At 39.0% G+C, this 18,488-nt stretch overlaps 1 protein-coding gene across 1 annotated transcript; it reads left to right on the top strand.

The window, feature by feature from the left end:
• Window positions 1–143: 143 nt before the first annotated feature.
• Window positions 144–18,038, top strand: hspa14 (heat shock protein 14). The gene is made up of 14 exons (XM_046873239.1): window positions 144–269; window positions 515–595; window positions 3,496–3,578; window positions 3,910–3,958; window positions 4,106–4,211; window positions 6,136–6,226; window positions 6,752–6,856; window positions 13,992–14,153; window positions 14,235–14,390; window positions 14,477–14,579; window positions 15,048–15,263; window positions 17,321–17,470; window positions 17,580–17,647; window positions 17,750–18,038. The coding sequence occupies exons 1-14, from the start codon at window positions 213–215 to the stop codon at window positions 17,835–17,837; spliced, it is 1,515 nt and encodes a 504-aa protein (XP_046729195.1). The 5' UTR covers window positions 144–212; the 3' UTR covers window positions 17,838–18,038.
• Window positions 18,039–18,488: the final 450 nt, after the last annotated feature.

Genomic DNA, 18,488 nt, shown 5'->3' on the forward strand with positions numbered 1-18,488 from the left:
AATTACATTCTTTGTGCACATTTGTTACAGTGAGTGCATTTTTTACGATGTATTTTATTTAATTGAAAATTAATATACCTCTCTAATATTGGTCAAGAAGGATCGGCCCGCCTCTGTGTACTCGTCTGTGATTGGTTAAAACAGAGACCCGCCTACTTTTTTTTCTTCACGAGAACCGGCTTCCGGCTTTTTTTTTTTTTTTAGTGGCAAACATGGCAGCTATCGGCGTGCATTTTGGATACACGTGTGCGTGTGTTGCAGTATTTAAGGTACATTGTTTATATAATTGGTCCCAACGAGTTATTTAGAAGAATCTCAAAACCTGGAGTATGTTTTATTTCATGTTGCTTGTTCATTTTCTTTTATTTATTTGTGATCATCTAGTAGACTATGAAGGATCCCAGCCTTGTTCTCAGTGCAGATCAGGATCTATTGCTCATAATCAGTGAAATACAGTATAAAGTTGAGCTGGATTTGTTTCAGTATTATTAGATTGTGTTTGTATCTGTCTCAGGATGGAAGGGCAGATGTGGTGGCCAATGACGCAGGAGATCGAGTCACTCCAGCTGTTGTGGCGTACAGAGAAACTGAACAGGTAAAAGATACATCATCTACAATACAAAGTAATTCAGTATATCTCCTGATACACACATCTGTGTAAAAGACTGCCACCTTCTTATCATTGTAGGGAATCAGGAAATGACAAATGATTTTCTTTTCTTTTGTCTAGTTTGGGAAAGTTCTTTTAATTGTAACAGGTTTGGCCAACATCAGAATCTTCTTTATTGCCATGTATTATGGTATAAGGAAATTTTCATGGTGTGCTGGTGCTATAAAAAAATAATAATAAATTTATGAAAACAAAGGTGCAGTTTTGCAAAACAGTAGTCTTCATAATAAAAAGAAAAGCTGGGGAAAATATAATAAATTAATAAACTAATATATATTTTTCTGTCTAGTTTCAAAAGGTTCTTTCATTTGTAGCAGTTTTAGCCAACATCAGAATCTTTTTATTGCAATGTATTATGAGTACAAATAATTTGTCATGGTGTGCTGGTTCTATAAAAATAAAAAAATAAAATTTAATACATTTATGAAAACAAATTTGCAGCTTTGCAAAACAATTGTCTTCATAATAAAAAGGAAAACTAGGAAAATATAATAAAGTAATAAACTAATATATATTTTTTGTCTAGTTTCAATTGTAGCAGGTTTGGCCAACATCAGAATCTTCTTTATTGACCTGTATTATGGGTACAAGAAATTTTTCATGTGCTGGTGCTATCAATAAAAGAAAAAAATCAATACATTTATGAAAACAAAGTTGCAGGTTTGCAAAACAGTAGTCTTCATAATATATTAAATATAATACATTTTGTGATTTTTAAACGCACGACGATGCCAAAAGATAAACTCTCGAGAGAAATAGTTGTGAAAGGAAGGAGGAAGACAGTGAACAATGACTTTCTTGGTAGGCTACTGTTTAGATACAAGCCGTTGTAACGTGTTGAGTCTGGGTGAAGGGAGAGCTCGCTAACTCCAGTTGCAACAGAAATCATATAAGCACAGACAGGTTTCCAAAACTCGTGCTTTTTTATTTTTCTTGGCAACAGCGTTATGGGTTAGTCAAAGAAACTTAGAAATGAGCATCAGAAAATAATAAGGACATAATCCTTGGTCTTGCACACATGCAGTAATAGTGGAAAAATGCGGCGGCAGGCTATTCCCAAAATGCCGCTCTGCTCTTAAAGGAGCCACAACATATTTCACCTGTTCATTAGTTTCGATGTAGACACCTGCGGCTTATAGACAGGTTCGGGTTATTTATGTTCATAATAAAAATCTTTGTCAAATTCAGTGGGTGCGGCTTATATAAGGGTGCGCTTGATAGTCCGGAAATTACGGTAATGCATATGAAAGCACAGTGTGAGGTTTACAATGTAGTGTTTACGGAGGTAGATATGAGATTATGGTGGGTCCTTGATATTGTTGATGAGGTCAGTTGTGGTTGGAAAGAAACAATTTTTGCAGCCTACTGTCTGAGGGATTGACTCAAAAAGTTTTTGTCAGGGTAAAGAGGGGTCAAGCACAATCCTAGCTACTCGCTTCAGGGCTTAAGTGTACCAGTTCTGTAGAGGTGGAATCAAGAGCTGAACAAGACACCTTTTAAACAGTGTGTATGGTTTTTAGTCTTAGTCTATGTACTAATGAACCGGTATTAGAATCTATTCTGATAGTCTGCCAAAATGCTGTAAATCTTTGCACGTGCCCTATAAATTAGACCTCTAGATATTGCACAATCACCATTTTCTTGTCTAATTCTTAAACAGTGGACATTGTCACAGGCAGCATTAGAGAAATATATAGATTGAGGAGATATATATTTAATTTCATAAGTTTATTCTTAATGAACCAGCTAGATGCAGTGATGCCAATGGAAAAACACCCTAAGGTGATATTAGGAAGAAACCTTGAGAGGAACCTGACTCCAAGTAGAACCCCTCATTATTTGGGATTCTGGGATTTTTTTTTTTTTTCCTTTCATTACAATTTAAGAGGTCCCAAGCTTTTTGTGCACAATGTGAGCTCTATAAAGGCATAGTGTGTCCTCAACCCCATGATCAGTTGACTCAACCTCCAGACTTCCCCACTCAACACCAGTGCCTGCTATTAATAATACTCATTGTCGCTCATATAAACCAACACAGTTTTAAGATTTAGTGAAAGTCCTTCACAGAATGTCCATGGGGTTCAGATGTTTAGCAGCCAGTTTTGGGTGTAACAGTTGGGTGTTTGCACACTTTTAGCTAAACAATGTAAGTCACAAGCAACACCAATAGCTTCCATGTCTGCTAAAGGATTTGACTGATCTTTGGCTACTTTTGATACCATACGATTGGATCAAATGTGTATTTTAATTGGTACCAGTCCAGTGCTTTATTCTGGTTTTGGTCCTGATATCGATATCAGGGCTTTTGGTCTTTCTTTCTTTCTTTCTTTCTTTCTTCTCTCGCTTTCTTTCTTCTCTCGCTTTCTTTCTTCTCTCGCTTTCTTTCTTCTCTCGCTTTCTTTCTTTTCTCTTTCCTTCTCTCTCTCCTTCTTTCTCTCACCAAAAATCTCACCAAGCTGTGACGTTTTGTTAAAAGGAAAGCACAAATCTTAAATCAAACACAGCAGTAAACAAAAAAACAACAATGTTTTAGCATCTGAGTTTGTTTGTTTGGTTTTTTTTTTAATACAAAATTTTTTATACATCTTTTTATTTACTTATTATCAGTAATTCTGGAGTGGACCGTATCTCATTTATTTAATTTTTTAAATTACGTTTCCTAATAATTATATGCATTTTGTCTACATTTATAATAACGTGTTGCTAAAATTAATCAAATTTCTTCCTTTGTTTTGTTGTAAATCTTTATTTTCTGTTGACTCTTGACAGCAGTGAGATACATAATGAGCACGCAGCAGTAATTTCTTTCCGTTCTTTTTCCACAGATTGTTGGTATTGCGGCGAAGCAGGGCAGAATAAGGAACGCTGTGAATACTGTGGTGAAAGTGAAGCAGATTCTGGGCAGACGGTACGTCTCGCGTCCCCCCCACACACACACACACACACCCTCCCCCTCCCCATCCCCGCCAGTCGAATCACTGCGCGAAGCTTATTGACAGATGACATTTGTTAAAGCATCTAATTATACATTTCTTCTAAACGGCTTGCTACCATAAATCCCACTCTCCAATGAATGTACAATTGGCTCCGATATTACAACAACAAAAGAATGTGACCTAAACTAAGTGCATTAGGTGTCATAAATGCCTTTTTTTGTGATTTCTCCTGACACAATTTCTTATCTTTTGAGATCCTAATAAATATGTAAGGATTAAATTAGTTTAAACATCTTCCCTCAGCTACGATGACCCAGAGGCTCAGGCACACATAAATGAAAGTAAATGCACAGTAAGTATATTTCTGGTTATTTAGACTTTTGTATTATTAAAGAACAGGTTCTTACAAGAAATAAATGCCTGGTTATTGGGGGAAAAAATTGACACCAAAGATCTTATGTTTTATATTCTTTGTTGGTGGTCTTCCTCATAACTTTAGATCGTCAACAAAGGGGATTTGCCATTGTATGAACTCGACACTGGGGAAACGACCAAGTACGTGTCTCCTGAAGACGTGGCCAAATTGGTTTTCCACAAGATGAAAGGTAAGTCAAGAGGAGTGTAAGGCGGGGAACCACCCACTGGTCCAACGACGGTTTCCAGAGGCGTGGCGAAGGATTCTCGCGCGTTCTAATCTTTCCTTTCACATTAGATAATAAGATTTGGATTCATGTATTATTTCATTTTTGTTATTGACCTTTTATCTGACTCCATTTAGATAAAACAATAAATATTTGCATAGGTTGTTATTTTACTAATAGTATAATTTTGATGGATGTTTGTCTAGTTATTCTGATTAGGCTCTGGCATTACACTCGTTCATTCGGTTCACACAGTCGCACAAGATCCTAGTATGGGCCCTATAATTAACATACTGGTCAACGGTCATAAGCGAATCAGTATTGGTCGCTGCCAGAGGTTGGACTATATGCTTAAGCGGCCGCTCTCTGCGTGCTCAACTTTAAACATACTTTATTTAGTCCCCTTAGAGGTGACACTTAATTATTACAATAATTATTTCTAACCACAGATAATTAATAGAATAATATTGAAATAATCAGAGGTTGAGGCTGACCCTATTTAGAGTGATTAGAAATGTTACTCTAAACGGAAATACATATTGTTAGCCTCCACGCTTCTAAGTACACTTAAACTAACGCCAAGTGCTAGTCGTATCTCTAAAATCCTCAGTTGATATTTACTATCTAACTGGGATTTAGGCCGATCCTAGCCTGATTTCCAGTCCTTACGGTAACTGCGGATGCAACGTTATTACTTGCAGTGTCAACATTTACCGAGCAACACAGAATAAAATCAAACATAACAATTTATTAACCAGGTAAGAAAATCACAATTCAAAGCCAATTTATAGTTCAATTAAAATATAACATAAATACAAACCAATAGTATTTACATTTAAACAGGAAATACAAAACCTTTCATACCTGATACGAGACGACACACAGTAATCGTGCGGGATATCTGTTTACAGATTCCCTGAATTGTTGGTCAGTTCTCCTTAAATACCCAGATAGAGTAAGCATTATGTAAACATTATTTAGTCATGGAAGTTTGCATTGATTGGTTCTTACAGACCTGTGGGAGGCACCTCGCCTGTATACATCTGTAGTGGGGCACGCCCCTTGTATAGAGTTATGTTTTCTTTAACTTTATTAAAACCTTTTTTTATTATTTGTTCTATTGCTGTGGGAATGGGACCTGTGTACCAGTCGCGATAAACCTTTGTAAAGAAATGAAACATGAACATTTTCTGTCGTTATTTACATGTGATATGACCTTTCTTACACATAATCATCCGGTGTGCTGTAGAATGTTCTGTGTTGAGGATGTAACAGGAAAAGGAGGGGAAGAGGGGTCAGACACTTGTCTGCAGATCCACCATTTGTATGGAGATGTGGTGGTCAAGACCAAGGGTAGCTCTCCGGGGAGCCTACTGTATTCCAGGAAATGTTCTGGTTCTCGAAAGGGGGGTTGCGGGGTCGTTAGTCCCCTGCCGTGAGTCCTGGAGGAAAACGTGTTAGGGCCCACATCCTGGCCCACACCCCTCTCGGGCATCCATGCTGTGTTCTCGGGGGGGGGCCGACCTTTTGGTCAGGATCAAGCAAAAGTCTTACAGGAGTTTGAAATTTGCGTTCACATGCACAGGGTTTAGGCGTTAAAACACAGGGTCTGAGAGCACGATTTGATCCAAACTTGGAGCTCCAGAAATGCTGTGCAATCTCAGTATTTGCTACTTTGTTTCTTGTGCTTTGGTCATTTTTACTGATTTATATTGAATAAAAGCAAAGTATCCTTCAGCCAACATTTTCTGCTCTAAAAAAAAATTCTGTCCAAGTGTGTGCTATATAATACCAAACTACATGGCAAATAAACCAAAATAATAAATGTCTTTTCTGATTTGGTTAAAACGTCTGTGGTTTGTTAAAAGATGTGTGGTTGTGTGTGCAGAGACGGCCCAGTCAGCGTTGGGCTCTGACGTTAAAGACGCAGTCATCACTGTGCCTTTTGAGTTTGGCGAGATGCAGAAAAACGCATTGAGGTAACTGCCAATAGTTTATTTTACTGATAGCTAATATAGCTAGTAGATAGATAATAGCTAGTAGATAGATGATAGATAGTAGATAGATCGTACTTGCTGATAATGAAATTAATCAACTAATAACTTTTCAAATGGATACTGGATTAAAAAAAACACTCAATGTAGAATAGTATTGTACTTTATTACAAAAAAAGTACTGAATCATTAATATGTGCTTACTGAATATATTAATACATATTGAGGGGGAAAATAAGATTTTTAAACTGATACAAAAACACAACAAATAAAAACAGTTCCATCCAAAATTAAAACAGCACGCAGTCGCCATGATTCACCTCTAGAGGTCACTCTCGTACTGTGTCAACCTGGAAAAACTGTCTGTATGGATTTTTGCAGGTGCTTCCGCAAGAAACTATCGTTTAATTAATTGGCAAAACCGATGAATCGGTTGACTTCTAATCTGAATAGGTGTTGAAGTAGTAGTTGTGACTGCACGTGACACTTTCTGATGCACTTTTGTTTCAGGAACGCTGCAGAAGGAGCCGGATTCAATGTTCTTCGTCTGATTCACGAACCCTCTGCAGCACTCCTTGCCTACGGCATCGGCCAAGACTCTCCATCAGGGAAGAGGTAAGTGTGTCTGAGCTTGTTCTTTAAAGAGAAACTCCCCATATTACCAATTAATGACCCACACAAGGACTTTTTTGTAGAATTAATATTAAGCTTGTGGCTGTTCTCAAAGCTGCTTTACGGAAAATAAATAAACACCTATTATACTCCTGATCAGTCATGATGTACAGCAGAGCTGTGATGTCGACAAAATGGAGACGAAAATGGCTTTCATAATGCCATATATTTAGTAGCATAAAGTACATGGTCTATATTCCCGTGACTGTGGAAGAATTTTAGTTGGAGTATTGTTTGCTTGTTAGCAAGGTCACTGTTTTCTCCCTGTTCCTTTATTTTTCATTTTGCAGCATATTCTGTGTTTACCTGTCCAAAGCACTTCAGAATTTAGCGGGTAGTGCACCAGTAATAATGGTCCATGAGGAAACCCAATGCTCCGCGTGCAGTTAAATGCACCAAACAAAGCATATATAAATTTGCCTCGGTATGATCAAGTGTAAAGTTACACCCCTAATATTTATAAATCATAAAATATAAACATATGCTAAAGTAACAAAAGCTTTGTTTTCTGCTTCATGTACTCACTATGGAGGGTGTAACAGCATGAAATGCAGTGCATCCGGAAAGTATTCACATCTTTTCACTTTTCCCCACATTTTATGTTACAGCCTTCTTCCAAATGGAATTAATTATTTTCCTCAAAATTCTGCAAACAATACCCTATAATAACAATGTGAAAGACATTTGTTTGAAATCTTTGCACATTTATTAAAACAAAAATAAATAAATCACGTGTACATAAGTATTCACAGTCTTTGCCATGATCCTTGAGCTGTTAAAACTTGACTGGAGTTGTCAGAACTCGGAGATTGTCTATTGTCTCTTTCACCAACAAATAACTTATTATTCAGTTGTCCCAATTGTTGTTGTTGTCAGTCCTGAGCAGTATGTCAGTGCATACATAATTATTTTTTTTCCTAGGATGAAGTTTAAGAATGTGATATTGTATATGGGTTCTGTTGTGTTTTATGTAGGTGAAACGGGGTCTCTTAAAAATTTTAGCAAAAGAGCACTTCAGTATTGGGGTAAACTTAATAAATTAATAATAATAATAATGGTGTGTGTGTGTGTGTGTGTGTGTGTGTGTGTGTGTGTGTGTGTGTGTGTGTGTGTGTGTGTGATATATAAAATATACACATACGTGCACATACAGCGGGTAGAATTAGTATTGAACACGTCACCATTCTTCTCAGTAAATATTCCCCAAGGTGCTATTGACACTTTTTCCAGATGTTGGTAACAACCCATGCAACCATACAAAAAAATCAAACCATAGATGTCCATAAATTGTGTGTAATATGAAATGACACAGGGGAGGAAAAAGTATTGAACACACTGAAACGTTTTTAATACTTTGTGTAAAAAAAAAAAAAGCCTTTGTTGGTAATGGCGGCTTCAAGACGCCTCCTGTATGGAGTTGCACGCATTGCTCAGGTGACTTTGGTTAATTCTTCCACACACACGTTCTTTAAATATTGAAGGTTCTGTGAAGCTTCTATGAAGAGGCCCTACTTTAGTTTTTAGTTCTTTTTTAAGATTTTCAATGGGATTTAATTCTGGTGATTGGCTCGACCATTCTATCAGCTTTCTTTCTCTGAAAACAATTGAGTTTCCTTGGCTGTGTGTTTGGGATCGTTGTCTTGCTGAAATGTTCACCCTCGTTTCAGCTTCATCATCCTGGTAGATGGCAGCATATCTTTATCAAGAATGTTTCTGTAAATTTTTCCATTCATCCTTTCTTCAATTATATGAAGTTTGCCAGTACTGTATGTTAAAAAACAGCCCCACACCATGATGTTCTCACCTCTAAACTTCACTGTTGGTATGGTGTTTTTGGGTTGATGTGCAGTGCCATTTGTCCTCCAAACATAGTGTGAATAATGGCATTCAAAGAGTTCAATTCTGGTCTCATCTGACCAGAGTATATTCTCCCAGTATTCCACAGGCTTGTCCAAATGTTGTGCAGCAAACTTTAAATGAGCTTCAACATGCTTTTTCTTCAGAAATGAAGTCTTGCGTGGTGAGCGTGCACACAGACCATGGCGGTTGAATGCATTACTTATTGTTTTCTTTGAAACAATTGTACCTGCTAATTTGCAGGTTTTACTGAAGCTCTCCACAAGTGGTCCTTGGTTCTTGGACAACTCTTCTGATATTCTTTTCACTCAGAAATCTTGTGAGGAGCACCTGGTCATGGCCAGTTAATGGTGAAATGTTCTTTCCACTTCTGTATTATAGCTCTAACAGTGCTCACTGGAACATTCAGAAGTTATGAAATTTCTCTGTAACCAATTCCATCAGTATGTTTTGCAACAATAAGGTTGCGATGGTCTTCAGAGAACTCTTTTGATCAATCATTTGATGTTTCTTTTGTGACATCTTGGTAATAGGACACCTGTATGTAGGCCATCAGTTGGGATTGAACCATCTGATATTAATTTGCACTGACGAGGGGCAGGATTGCTTTCTAATTACTGATCAATTTCACATAGTGTCTTGGTTTTCCATGCCTTTTTTTTCACCTCCCTTTTTTCTTGTGTTCTGTCCTGTGTCATTTCACATGATTTCTCTGCATGTGTGGATTGCATGGGTTGTTACCAACATCTGGTAAAAATTGAATGCACCATAAGTAATGTATTTACTTTAGAAAAAGGTGACGTATGTATGTGTATATACATTTATACATTTTATATGTATATAAATACACATACATTTTATATGTAAAGTTTATGCTAATTTAATCAACATAATTTAATTAATTGATTTTATCAGATGTATATTTCTCAAAATATATAAAAGAATATCCAGAGGGGAAAAAACAGCAATAAACAGCAAAAACTTTGAGTAACCAGCACAGCTCGGACTACACATACCTGTGCGCGTACACACACAAACACACACACACACCATACCACACCACAGAAGTCCCATACCCGCCTCCAAGCAAGCAGCCATAGCACACACCCACACATGGACACGTCAGCTCTTTCTGTCTCTCCTCCTATTAAAGAGGCGGACAAAAGAGAAATCTACCACACCCACAATTCTGTGTGCCACAGAACCAACACAGAACAGCAGAGCCCAAAGGCGAACAAAGAACAAATGACTACATAAGACAGAGAAGAGGTAACATTTGTATATGCAGTATTTTTTTATTTTATTTTTTTGTTTTGTTTTGTTTAATTATTTACTTGCTTGGTTACTTAATTACTTACTTAGTTGTCTACTTTTCCAAAATCAGTGGGTTGATTTCACATGTTCGGCATAAGTTATACAGCAATTAACATATAAAAAAATGTGCAGAACCGAGCTTACATTATAACCTAGCTATAATACGACATAATTTACTTAAGAAATAAGTTTTACAAGAATGAATGTTTCTCCCCTAAAATCAAAAACCGTTCGTCTGTATATTTTCCTTTTGAATGAGCAATTCACATGCACAATGCATAATAACAAGCTTTTATTATTAACCCCTTTTGTTGTTAGTGTTAGCCCACTAGTTTGTATTTCATGGTCTGAATGAGTTACACAACAACATTTATATTTTATAAAAATTTTATTTGCTTCATTTACTTATCATTTAATCATTATTAGTATTAATTAAGCATTTATTCTACCACTTCTACACTTCTCTTTTTAACTATTTATAGTAACACCGGTATACATATTACATATTACATCTACAGTTACTGCACCTTATATCATATAGATGTTGGGTGTTTGTATACATATATTTGCACGCATGGCAGCTTATGCCCACAGGGAAAGGGCTCGCAACACACACACACATTTGCATACCAGCACGTGTCCCCTACACACACACACACACACACACACACACACACACCAATTTCATTTTATTTTTTGTTCCGATGCTGTTACGGCCTGGTGATGCAGTGCATCTGGAAAGTATTCACAACGCTTCACTTTTTCCATATGTTTTAGTTACAGCCTTATTCTAAAACAGATTAAGTTCACTATTTTCCTCAACATTCTTCAAACAATACCCCATAATGACATGAAAAAGGTTTGTTTGAAATCTTTGCATATTTATTAAAAAATAAAAAAGAACCGGAAAACATCATGCACATAAGTATTCACAGCCTTTGTTCTATACTTTGTTGAAGCTCCTTTGGCACCAATTACAGCTTCAAGTCTTTGAGTTTGATGCTACAAGCTTGGCACAACTATATTTTTTTTGGGCAGTTTCTCCCATTCTTCTTTGCAGAACCTCTCAAGCTCCATCAGGTTAGATGGGGAGCATTGGTGCACAGCCATTTTCAAATTTCTCCAGAGATGTTCAATCAGGTTCAAGTCTGGACTCTGGCTGGGCCACTCAAGGACATTCACAGAGTCGTCCCGTAGCCACTTCTGTGTTATCTTGGCTGTGTGCTTAGGGTCATTGTCATGTTGGAAATGAACCATCGCCCCAGTCTATGGTCCAGAGCGCTCTGGAGCAGGTTTTTAACAAGGATGTCTCTGTACATTGCTGAATTCATCTTTCCCTCAATCCTGACTTGCTGAAAAACATCCCCACAGCATGATGCTGCCACCACCATGCTTCACTGTAGGAATGGAATTGGCCAGGTGATGAGCGGTGCCTGTTTTTTTTCCACACATGACGCTTGGCATTCAGGCCGAGTTCAATCTTTGTTTCTAGTGGTCTGAGAGACCTTCAGGTGCTTATTGGAACCTTTTTTGGGAATTTTTCTGTACCCTTCCCCAGATCTGTGCCTTGATACACTCCTGTCTCCACAGACAATTCCTTGGACTTCATGGCTTGGTTTGTGCTCTGACATGCGCTGTTAACTGTGGGACATTCTCTCAAGGATGATCAGTGGAAACCGGATGCACCTGAGCTCAATTTTGAATGTAATGGCAAGGCTGTGAATACTTGCGTACATGTGATATTTTCCTTTTTTTTTTTTTTTTTCAAAGATTTCAAACAAGCTTTTTCACGTTGTCATAATGGTGTTTTGTTTTTTAGAATTTTGAGGAAAATTAGGAATTTAATCCATTTTGGAAAAAGGCTGTAACGTAAGATGTGGAAACAGTGAAGCGCTGTGAATTCTCCTTGGATGCACTGTACACTGCGTTGTGCATTTAGTGTGGAAATAACATGCACATGCTGGCGAGATAGCAAAATGGAAATCTTCTCATTCCCTTTGTCAAGTTATATTAGCAATATAACATGCACACCTTCTCCCCACAAGCACAAGCAGCTGCGCATATGGAGCTCATGTACGCAACTAGCGTAGTGCATTATTCCAAGCATGTGCGAACTGAGCGCACTGCACTATTACGCGTGCAGTGTTAATATGCAAGACAGGGTTTTTAAAGCCGTGAATTTACTTATTTGTTACTATTATTGGGTGTATAACGCGAGGCCATGCTCTTTACATTATGAATAATGATATCCACGAGACTACCTTTCACACCCTTACACATACACTCAAGTACTTTCCCAAACCGGTACTCGATCCCGTACTCCAAGGTTTTAACCTCTGGTATCATAATGCTACTAGACCATGTGGGAACTCTGCCATTTTACTGACTGAAAGTATTTCACATCCAACAACTATCCCACCACCCTTATGCTCAAGATCCTTTAACTCGGGGGGCCAACTCCCTCTGCCCTCCCTGGAACCGTCCCCCCATAGGCTTGAGTATAACAGGTGTCTGCTTACCTTTTATTCTATAACCGGTCGGCATCTGCAGCCTGTAAGGTCCAGTTCAGGTTTTGGATTTCAGCTGACCAGTTAAGCTCCTGGACTGAATCGCATATTAATGTCAGAATTCAGAGCAGTCTCTGAGCAGACACACTTGCAGGGTGGCTTTTTCTCCTTGCAGCTCAAATTGTAAAATAACCAACAAATAACTTATTAGCAATAGTAAATTATTCTCCCAGGTGATTCGACTTATTATGTAAGCTTTGATTTGTTATATTGCTTTAGTTTAAGTCTCATTTACCTCATTCGCATAAAACATAAACTTCTCTTTCTTTAATGGAAGTCACGTTGATTTCCCCCTTCTTTTTCCTGTTCCGATTCCCAGTTTAAAAACATAATTTGTTTTTCCTGCACCCTGACAAACTGTCTCCTCTTAGATAAAACCAAGCAAAGTGTTTTTCATACTAAATCTAAAGATTATATTGGCATAAGCTATTTTAATGCCAAGTAAAGCTGGCCTAAGCTAATTGTCTCAAATTTCTCTACAGAGTCCACCTGTGGTAAATTCAGTTGATTGGACATGATTTGGAAAGGCACACACCTGTCTATATAAGGTACCACAGTTAACAGTGCATGTCTGGGCACAAACCAAGCCATGAAGTCCAAGGAATTGTCTGTAGACGTCCGGGACAGGATTGTATCGAGGCACAGATCTGGGGAAGGGTACAGAAAAATTTCTGCAGCATTGAAGGTCCCAATGAGCACAGTGGCCTCAATAATCCGGAAATGGAAAAAGTTTGGAACTACCAGGACTCTTCCCAGAGCGGGCCGCCCGGCCAAACTGAGCGATCAGGCGAGAACGGCCTTAGACAGGGAGGTGACCAAGACCCGAACGGTCACTCTGAAAGAGCTCCAGCATTTGTCTGTGGAGAGAGGAGAACCTTCTAGAAGAACAACCATCTCTGCAGCACTCCACCAATCAGGCGTGTATGGTAGAGTGGCCAGACGGAAGCCACTCCTCAGTAAAAGGCACATGACAGCCCGCCTGGAGGTTGCCAAAAATAGGTGTGCCAAGCTTGTAGCATCACACTCAAAAAGACTTGAGGCTGTAATTGGTGCCAAAGGTGCTTCAACAAAGTATTGAGCAAAGGATGTGAATACTTATGTACATGTGATTTATTTATTTATTTATTTAATAAATTTGCAGAGATTTCAAATGAACTTCTTTCATGTTGTCATTATGGGCTATTGTTGGTAGAATTTTGAGGAAAGTAATGAAATTATTCCATTTTGTAAGAAGGCTGTGACATAAAATTTGGAAAAAGTGAAGCGCTGTAAATACTTTCCGGATGCACTGTATTTGCAGAAATGTGCAGCATTTTTCTTAGTTGTTGATTATTTCTTAGCCACGTGCTGGTGTATAAGCTGGGCGGCACGTCCCTGAGTGTGACTGCTCTGGAGGTGAACAGCGGGATGTACAGAGTGCTTGCCACACACACTGACCACAGCACCGGAGGAGAGAGCTTCACGCAGGCCCTGGCTAACTATCTGGCCGGCGAGTTCAAAAAGTAGGTGTGCAACTCCTTTATATTGAGTGTGTGCATTTGTATATGTACTGGAACTTATTGTGCGTGTTTGTGCTTTTACAGGTTGCATAAGAATGATATAAGTGGGAACCCGAGGGCGATGATGAAGCTGATGAACAGCGCTGATTTAGCTAAACACACTCTCTCTACACTGGGCAGCTCTAACTGCTTTGTAGACTCGCTCTATGATGGCATGGACTTTGAATGTAATGTGTCCAGGTAAGCGCTTGTGCTACCTACATGTACTTCTGCATCAGTGAAATATCTAAATATTATAAAGATTGAAATGCTGCATGTTTTCACAGAGCACGCTTCGAGTTGATCTGTTCCAACCTGTTCAGTCAGAGCATGCAGCCAATCAGAAAACTTCTGGAGCAAGTCAACCTTTCCACCTCGGATGTTAACAAGGTAATGAACACTAGGGGGAGCCGTGTGTGTGCGTGCGTGGGTATGACTTTTGTGTGGATTTATGTCCTCATATGCTTCATTATAATAAATTCTAAGATTCTTTAAATATAATTCGTCTTTAAAAAATAAAAAGGGAAGAAAAGCACTGCTTCAATGCAACAGACTTTCTATAATCAATGAATGTGGATGTTTTTGAATTGCAGTCTTTTGGTCACTGTACACTGTGTAAGGTCCCATAGATGCAGAGTTTTAGCACTAACCCTGCAATTCATTTATGACATTTGGCAGACATCATTAACCAGAGTGATGCATCACTGCGCAGCTATGGGATTAAGGGCCTTGCTCAGGAGCCCAGAAGTGGCTGCTTGGTGTGACTGGGATTTGAACTCTTGACTTTCAGATCCAAAGTCAAATGCATTAACCATTAAGCTACCACCTCCATTGTACCTCCAATTCCTTGTACTGCAGGTGGTCTTGAGCGGAGGCTCGGCACGGATTCCCAAATTGCAGCAGATGATCAAAGATTTGTTCCCGGACGTCGAGCTGCTCTGTTCGATTCCTCCAGATGAGGTGATCCCAGTGGGTGCAGCCATGCAGGCGGGAATCCTGGTGGGCAAGGACAGCCTGGACTTGGGTGAGGACTCGATCACTGTGGACTGCTGTGCCAGTGACATCCTGGTCAAGGTGAGAGCAAAAAGAGGTGGTTATGCTGCACTCAAATGTAGGTCTGGACTGAGAGATTTTTGAAAATCTCTTCAAATTATTTGTTTTATAATTCAATCATTTAGAACCATTGGTGGATTAGGATGCAGGAGTGTCATATGTACAGAAAACGGTTATACCATACAATTCAATTCTTACTCTGTGAATCCTCCAGCAGTTAAAGACAAATTATAAGGATGTTAAAGGAGAAAAATAGACCTTCTTCTTGATTTTTGTACAAAATTAACAGCAATAATGAGTGAATCGTAGAATATTTGCGCACAGGTCAAGATTTCTGTTCTAAAGCTGTGTTTTTGATCACATGCTTTTAAGGAAGAGATGAGACTTAAGTCTTTAACACTTTATCACAAATTTGCTTGAATATGAAGACTGGCCTAGAAAAAGAGCAGAATAATTAATATTCAAGATGAACTTTCTCTTTTAATTTGTTTATTCCTATAAAAATAAAAATTGTGGCTTTCGACTTCTGGACTCATTAGTGCCTCATGCTCATGTTCAGATACAAATAAACAGAGCAGTACACTAAAGGAGAAATTAAACGGATTTGTGATGTGTGGCTACACTTAGTGCTCACATTTTAGCCAAAAAACACATTTAAATGAAGAGTGCTTATGCTATTTTAGTGTGTTTTTTTGGCTACCCCAACACTCACTTGTGTAGGAGTTCAACTATAAAGAGAAAACAATTTTTCCAATCCATCTACCTCCGCTATTTCCTCAACAACATCGAGTGGCTATGACTCACTGGAACAGCCATTAGTTTCTTTACATTTTTTTTTACTGTAAATAATTAGGAACTGAAATTGCCTGAGTATTGGAGAAGGGGTTTGCTGGTACCGATCTTTAAAAATACCGTGCAGACCTGCAGTAACTACAGGGGACTCAAGTTGATCAGTCACACCATGAAGTTATGGGAAAGAGTAGTGGAAGCCAGGCTGAGAGAAGAGGTGACCATCTGTGAGCAACAGTATGGTTTCATGTTGAAGAGTTCCACAGTTGCATTATTTGCTTTGTGAATGTTGATTAAGTGTAGAGAAGGTCAGAAGGAGTTGCATTTTGTGTTTGTGGATTTAGAGAACGCGTACGACAGGGTGGAGAGCGGAGTTGTGGTATTGTATGTGAGGGTGGTGCAGGACATGTGTGAGGACAGTGTGACAGCAGTGAAGTGTGCAGTAGGAACGACAGACTGGTTTAAGGTGAAGGTGGGACTGGATCAAGGATCAGCTCTGAGCCCTTTCTTGTTTGCAGTGGCGATGGACAGGTTGACAGACGAGGTCAGACAGGAGTCTCCATGGACTATGATGTTTGCAAATGATAGTTATTTGTGGTGAGAGTAGGGAGCAGGTTAAGAAGAGCCTGGAGAGGTGGAGGTACACGCTGGAGGGAAGGGGAATGAAAGTTAGCAGGAGTAAGACAGAGTACGTGTGTGAATGAGAGGGAGGGCAGTGGAGTGGTGCGGTTGCAGGGAGAAGAGGTGGAGGAGTTCAGGCACCTGGGGTCAACAGTGCAAAGTAATGGAGAGTGTGTTGGGGAAGTGAAGAAAAGAGTGCAGGCAGGGTGGAGTGGGTGGAGAAGAGTGATAGCAGGAGTGATTTGTGATAGAAGAGTATCTGTGAGAGTGAAAGTTTATAGGACTGTGGTGAGACCTGAGATGTTGTATGGTTTAGAGACAGTGGCATTGAGTAAAAGACAGGAGGTGGAGCTGGAGGTAGCAGAGCTGAAGATGTTGAGGTTTTTGTTGGGAGTGACGACGATGGACAGGATTAGAAATTAGTTTATTAAAGAGACTCCAAACCATGTAAACCATAGCTATACATCTTTACAATGCTGGAACAGGTTTTGGTTTCGTAGATTGCTGCTTAGGATATACAAGCGTGTGCCTCAAACTTTCTGGTTTGGAGAAGATCTGCATATGGCTGGAAAAGTCAGGTGTCCAAACACATTTTTTAATCGCTATAGTGCATCATGACTGCTGCTTGTTTCAAGGCTCACTCACTTGATTAATCTTTTATCTCGCAGGAAGTGGACGACTCTGGGGTGGACATCTTCACCGTGTTGTTTCCATCCGGCACGCCCCTCCCTGCCCGTCGCCAGCACACCCTACAGGGTCCCGGCAGCCTGGCTTCAGTGTGTTTGGAGCTCTTCCAGGCCAACAAACCTTTAGCACAGGTCTCCTACACCAGCACAATCTAATCTAACATACCAGTTCAATCGCTGTGGTCAAAGTAGTAAATGCTGCATCTTCTTATAATACATTTTTTCAAATTGTCTCCTGCAGATTGTCCTTAGGGACCTTCAACCTAAAGAGGAGATGCATGATATCGTCACAGTGGTTACAATGAAGAGGTGAAGTCCACATGTTGGAATATTGTTCTAACTTGCAGAAGAAGCTCTGCAGTAGTGTATCGCTTTACTAAAGCCGTATGTGTGTGCGCTCGTCTTTTTCAGGGACGGTTCTCTCCACGTCACTTGCACAGAACAAGGCAGCGGCAGATCGGAGGCTGTTACTATAGAAACAGCTGCAGCAGCGTCATAGGAAGCCTTCATACACTCGCATGGTGTGCTGTTTTAACGTCTAAACCACAGCACCTGTAATGCATGTGCTCTTTAGAAAGCCTCGGGCATTTCAAAACGATCACACGTTCCCTCAAACGAGTTTTTTTTTTTTTTTTTTTTTTTCGGAAATCTGACATTTAATAAAAAATAATCTTGTTCATTAAAAGTCATATTTGAGTGATTTTGAGTTTGAACTTTAAGTGTTAAGAAATGCCACACAAGTAAAATTTAAAAAAAAAAAAATTGTGATTCTGGATTTATTAAGGACTGGAGTTTAGTTTATAACTATTGGCACCCTTTTTTAAAACGAGTGTATAAAGATTGTAAAAAAAAAAATAAATAAAAAATACACTTCCACTGGTGGGAAAAAATGTAAAAGGTTTGCATGCAGTTTCTCTGTGGCAGGGTTCGTTACAACCTGACAAACATTTCAGGTGCCATATAAACGAAACTTATTTAAAAATAAATGCATGCACGCCACCTTTATAATAAGCTACTTGCAAAACTAGGAACACTAGGAAACCCCTTTACCACTTTGCATCCGTCTTCTGGTTGCACCTGCAGTTAAATATATTGTCAGTGCTCTGTTTTGAAGGTGGAGTAACGTATGCGTGTGGTTTATTGATATAAT

This window comes from Silurus meridionalis, chromosome 18 (assembly GCF_014805685.1).
Source record: "Silurus meridionalis isolate SWU-2019-XX chromosome 18, ASM1480568v1, whole genome shotgun sequence".
Lineage (NCBI taxonomy): Eukaryota > Metazoa > Chordata > Actinopteri > Siluriformes > Siluridae > Silurus > Silurus meridionalis.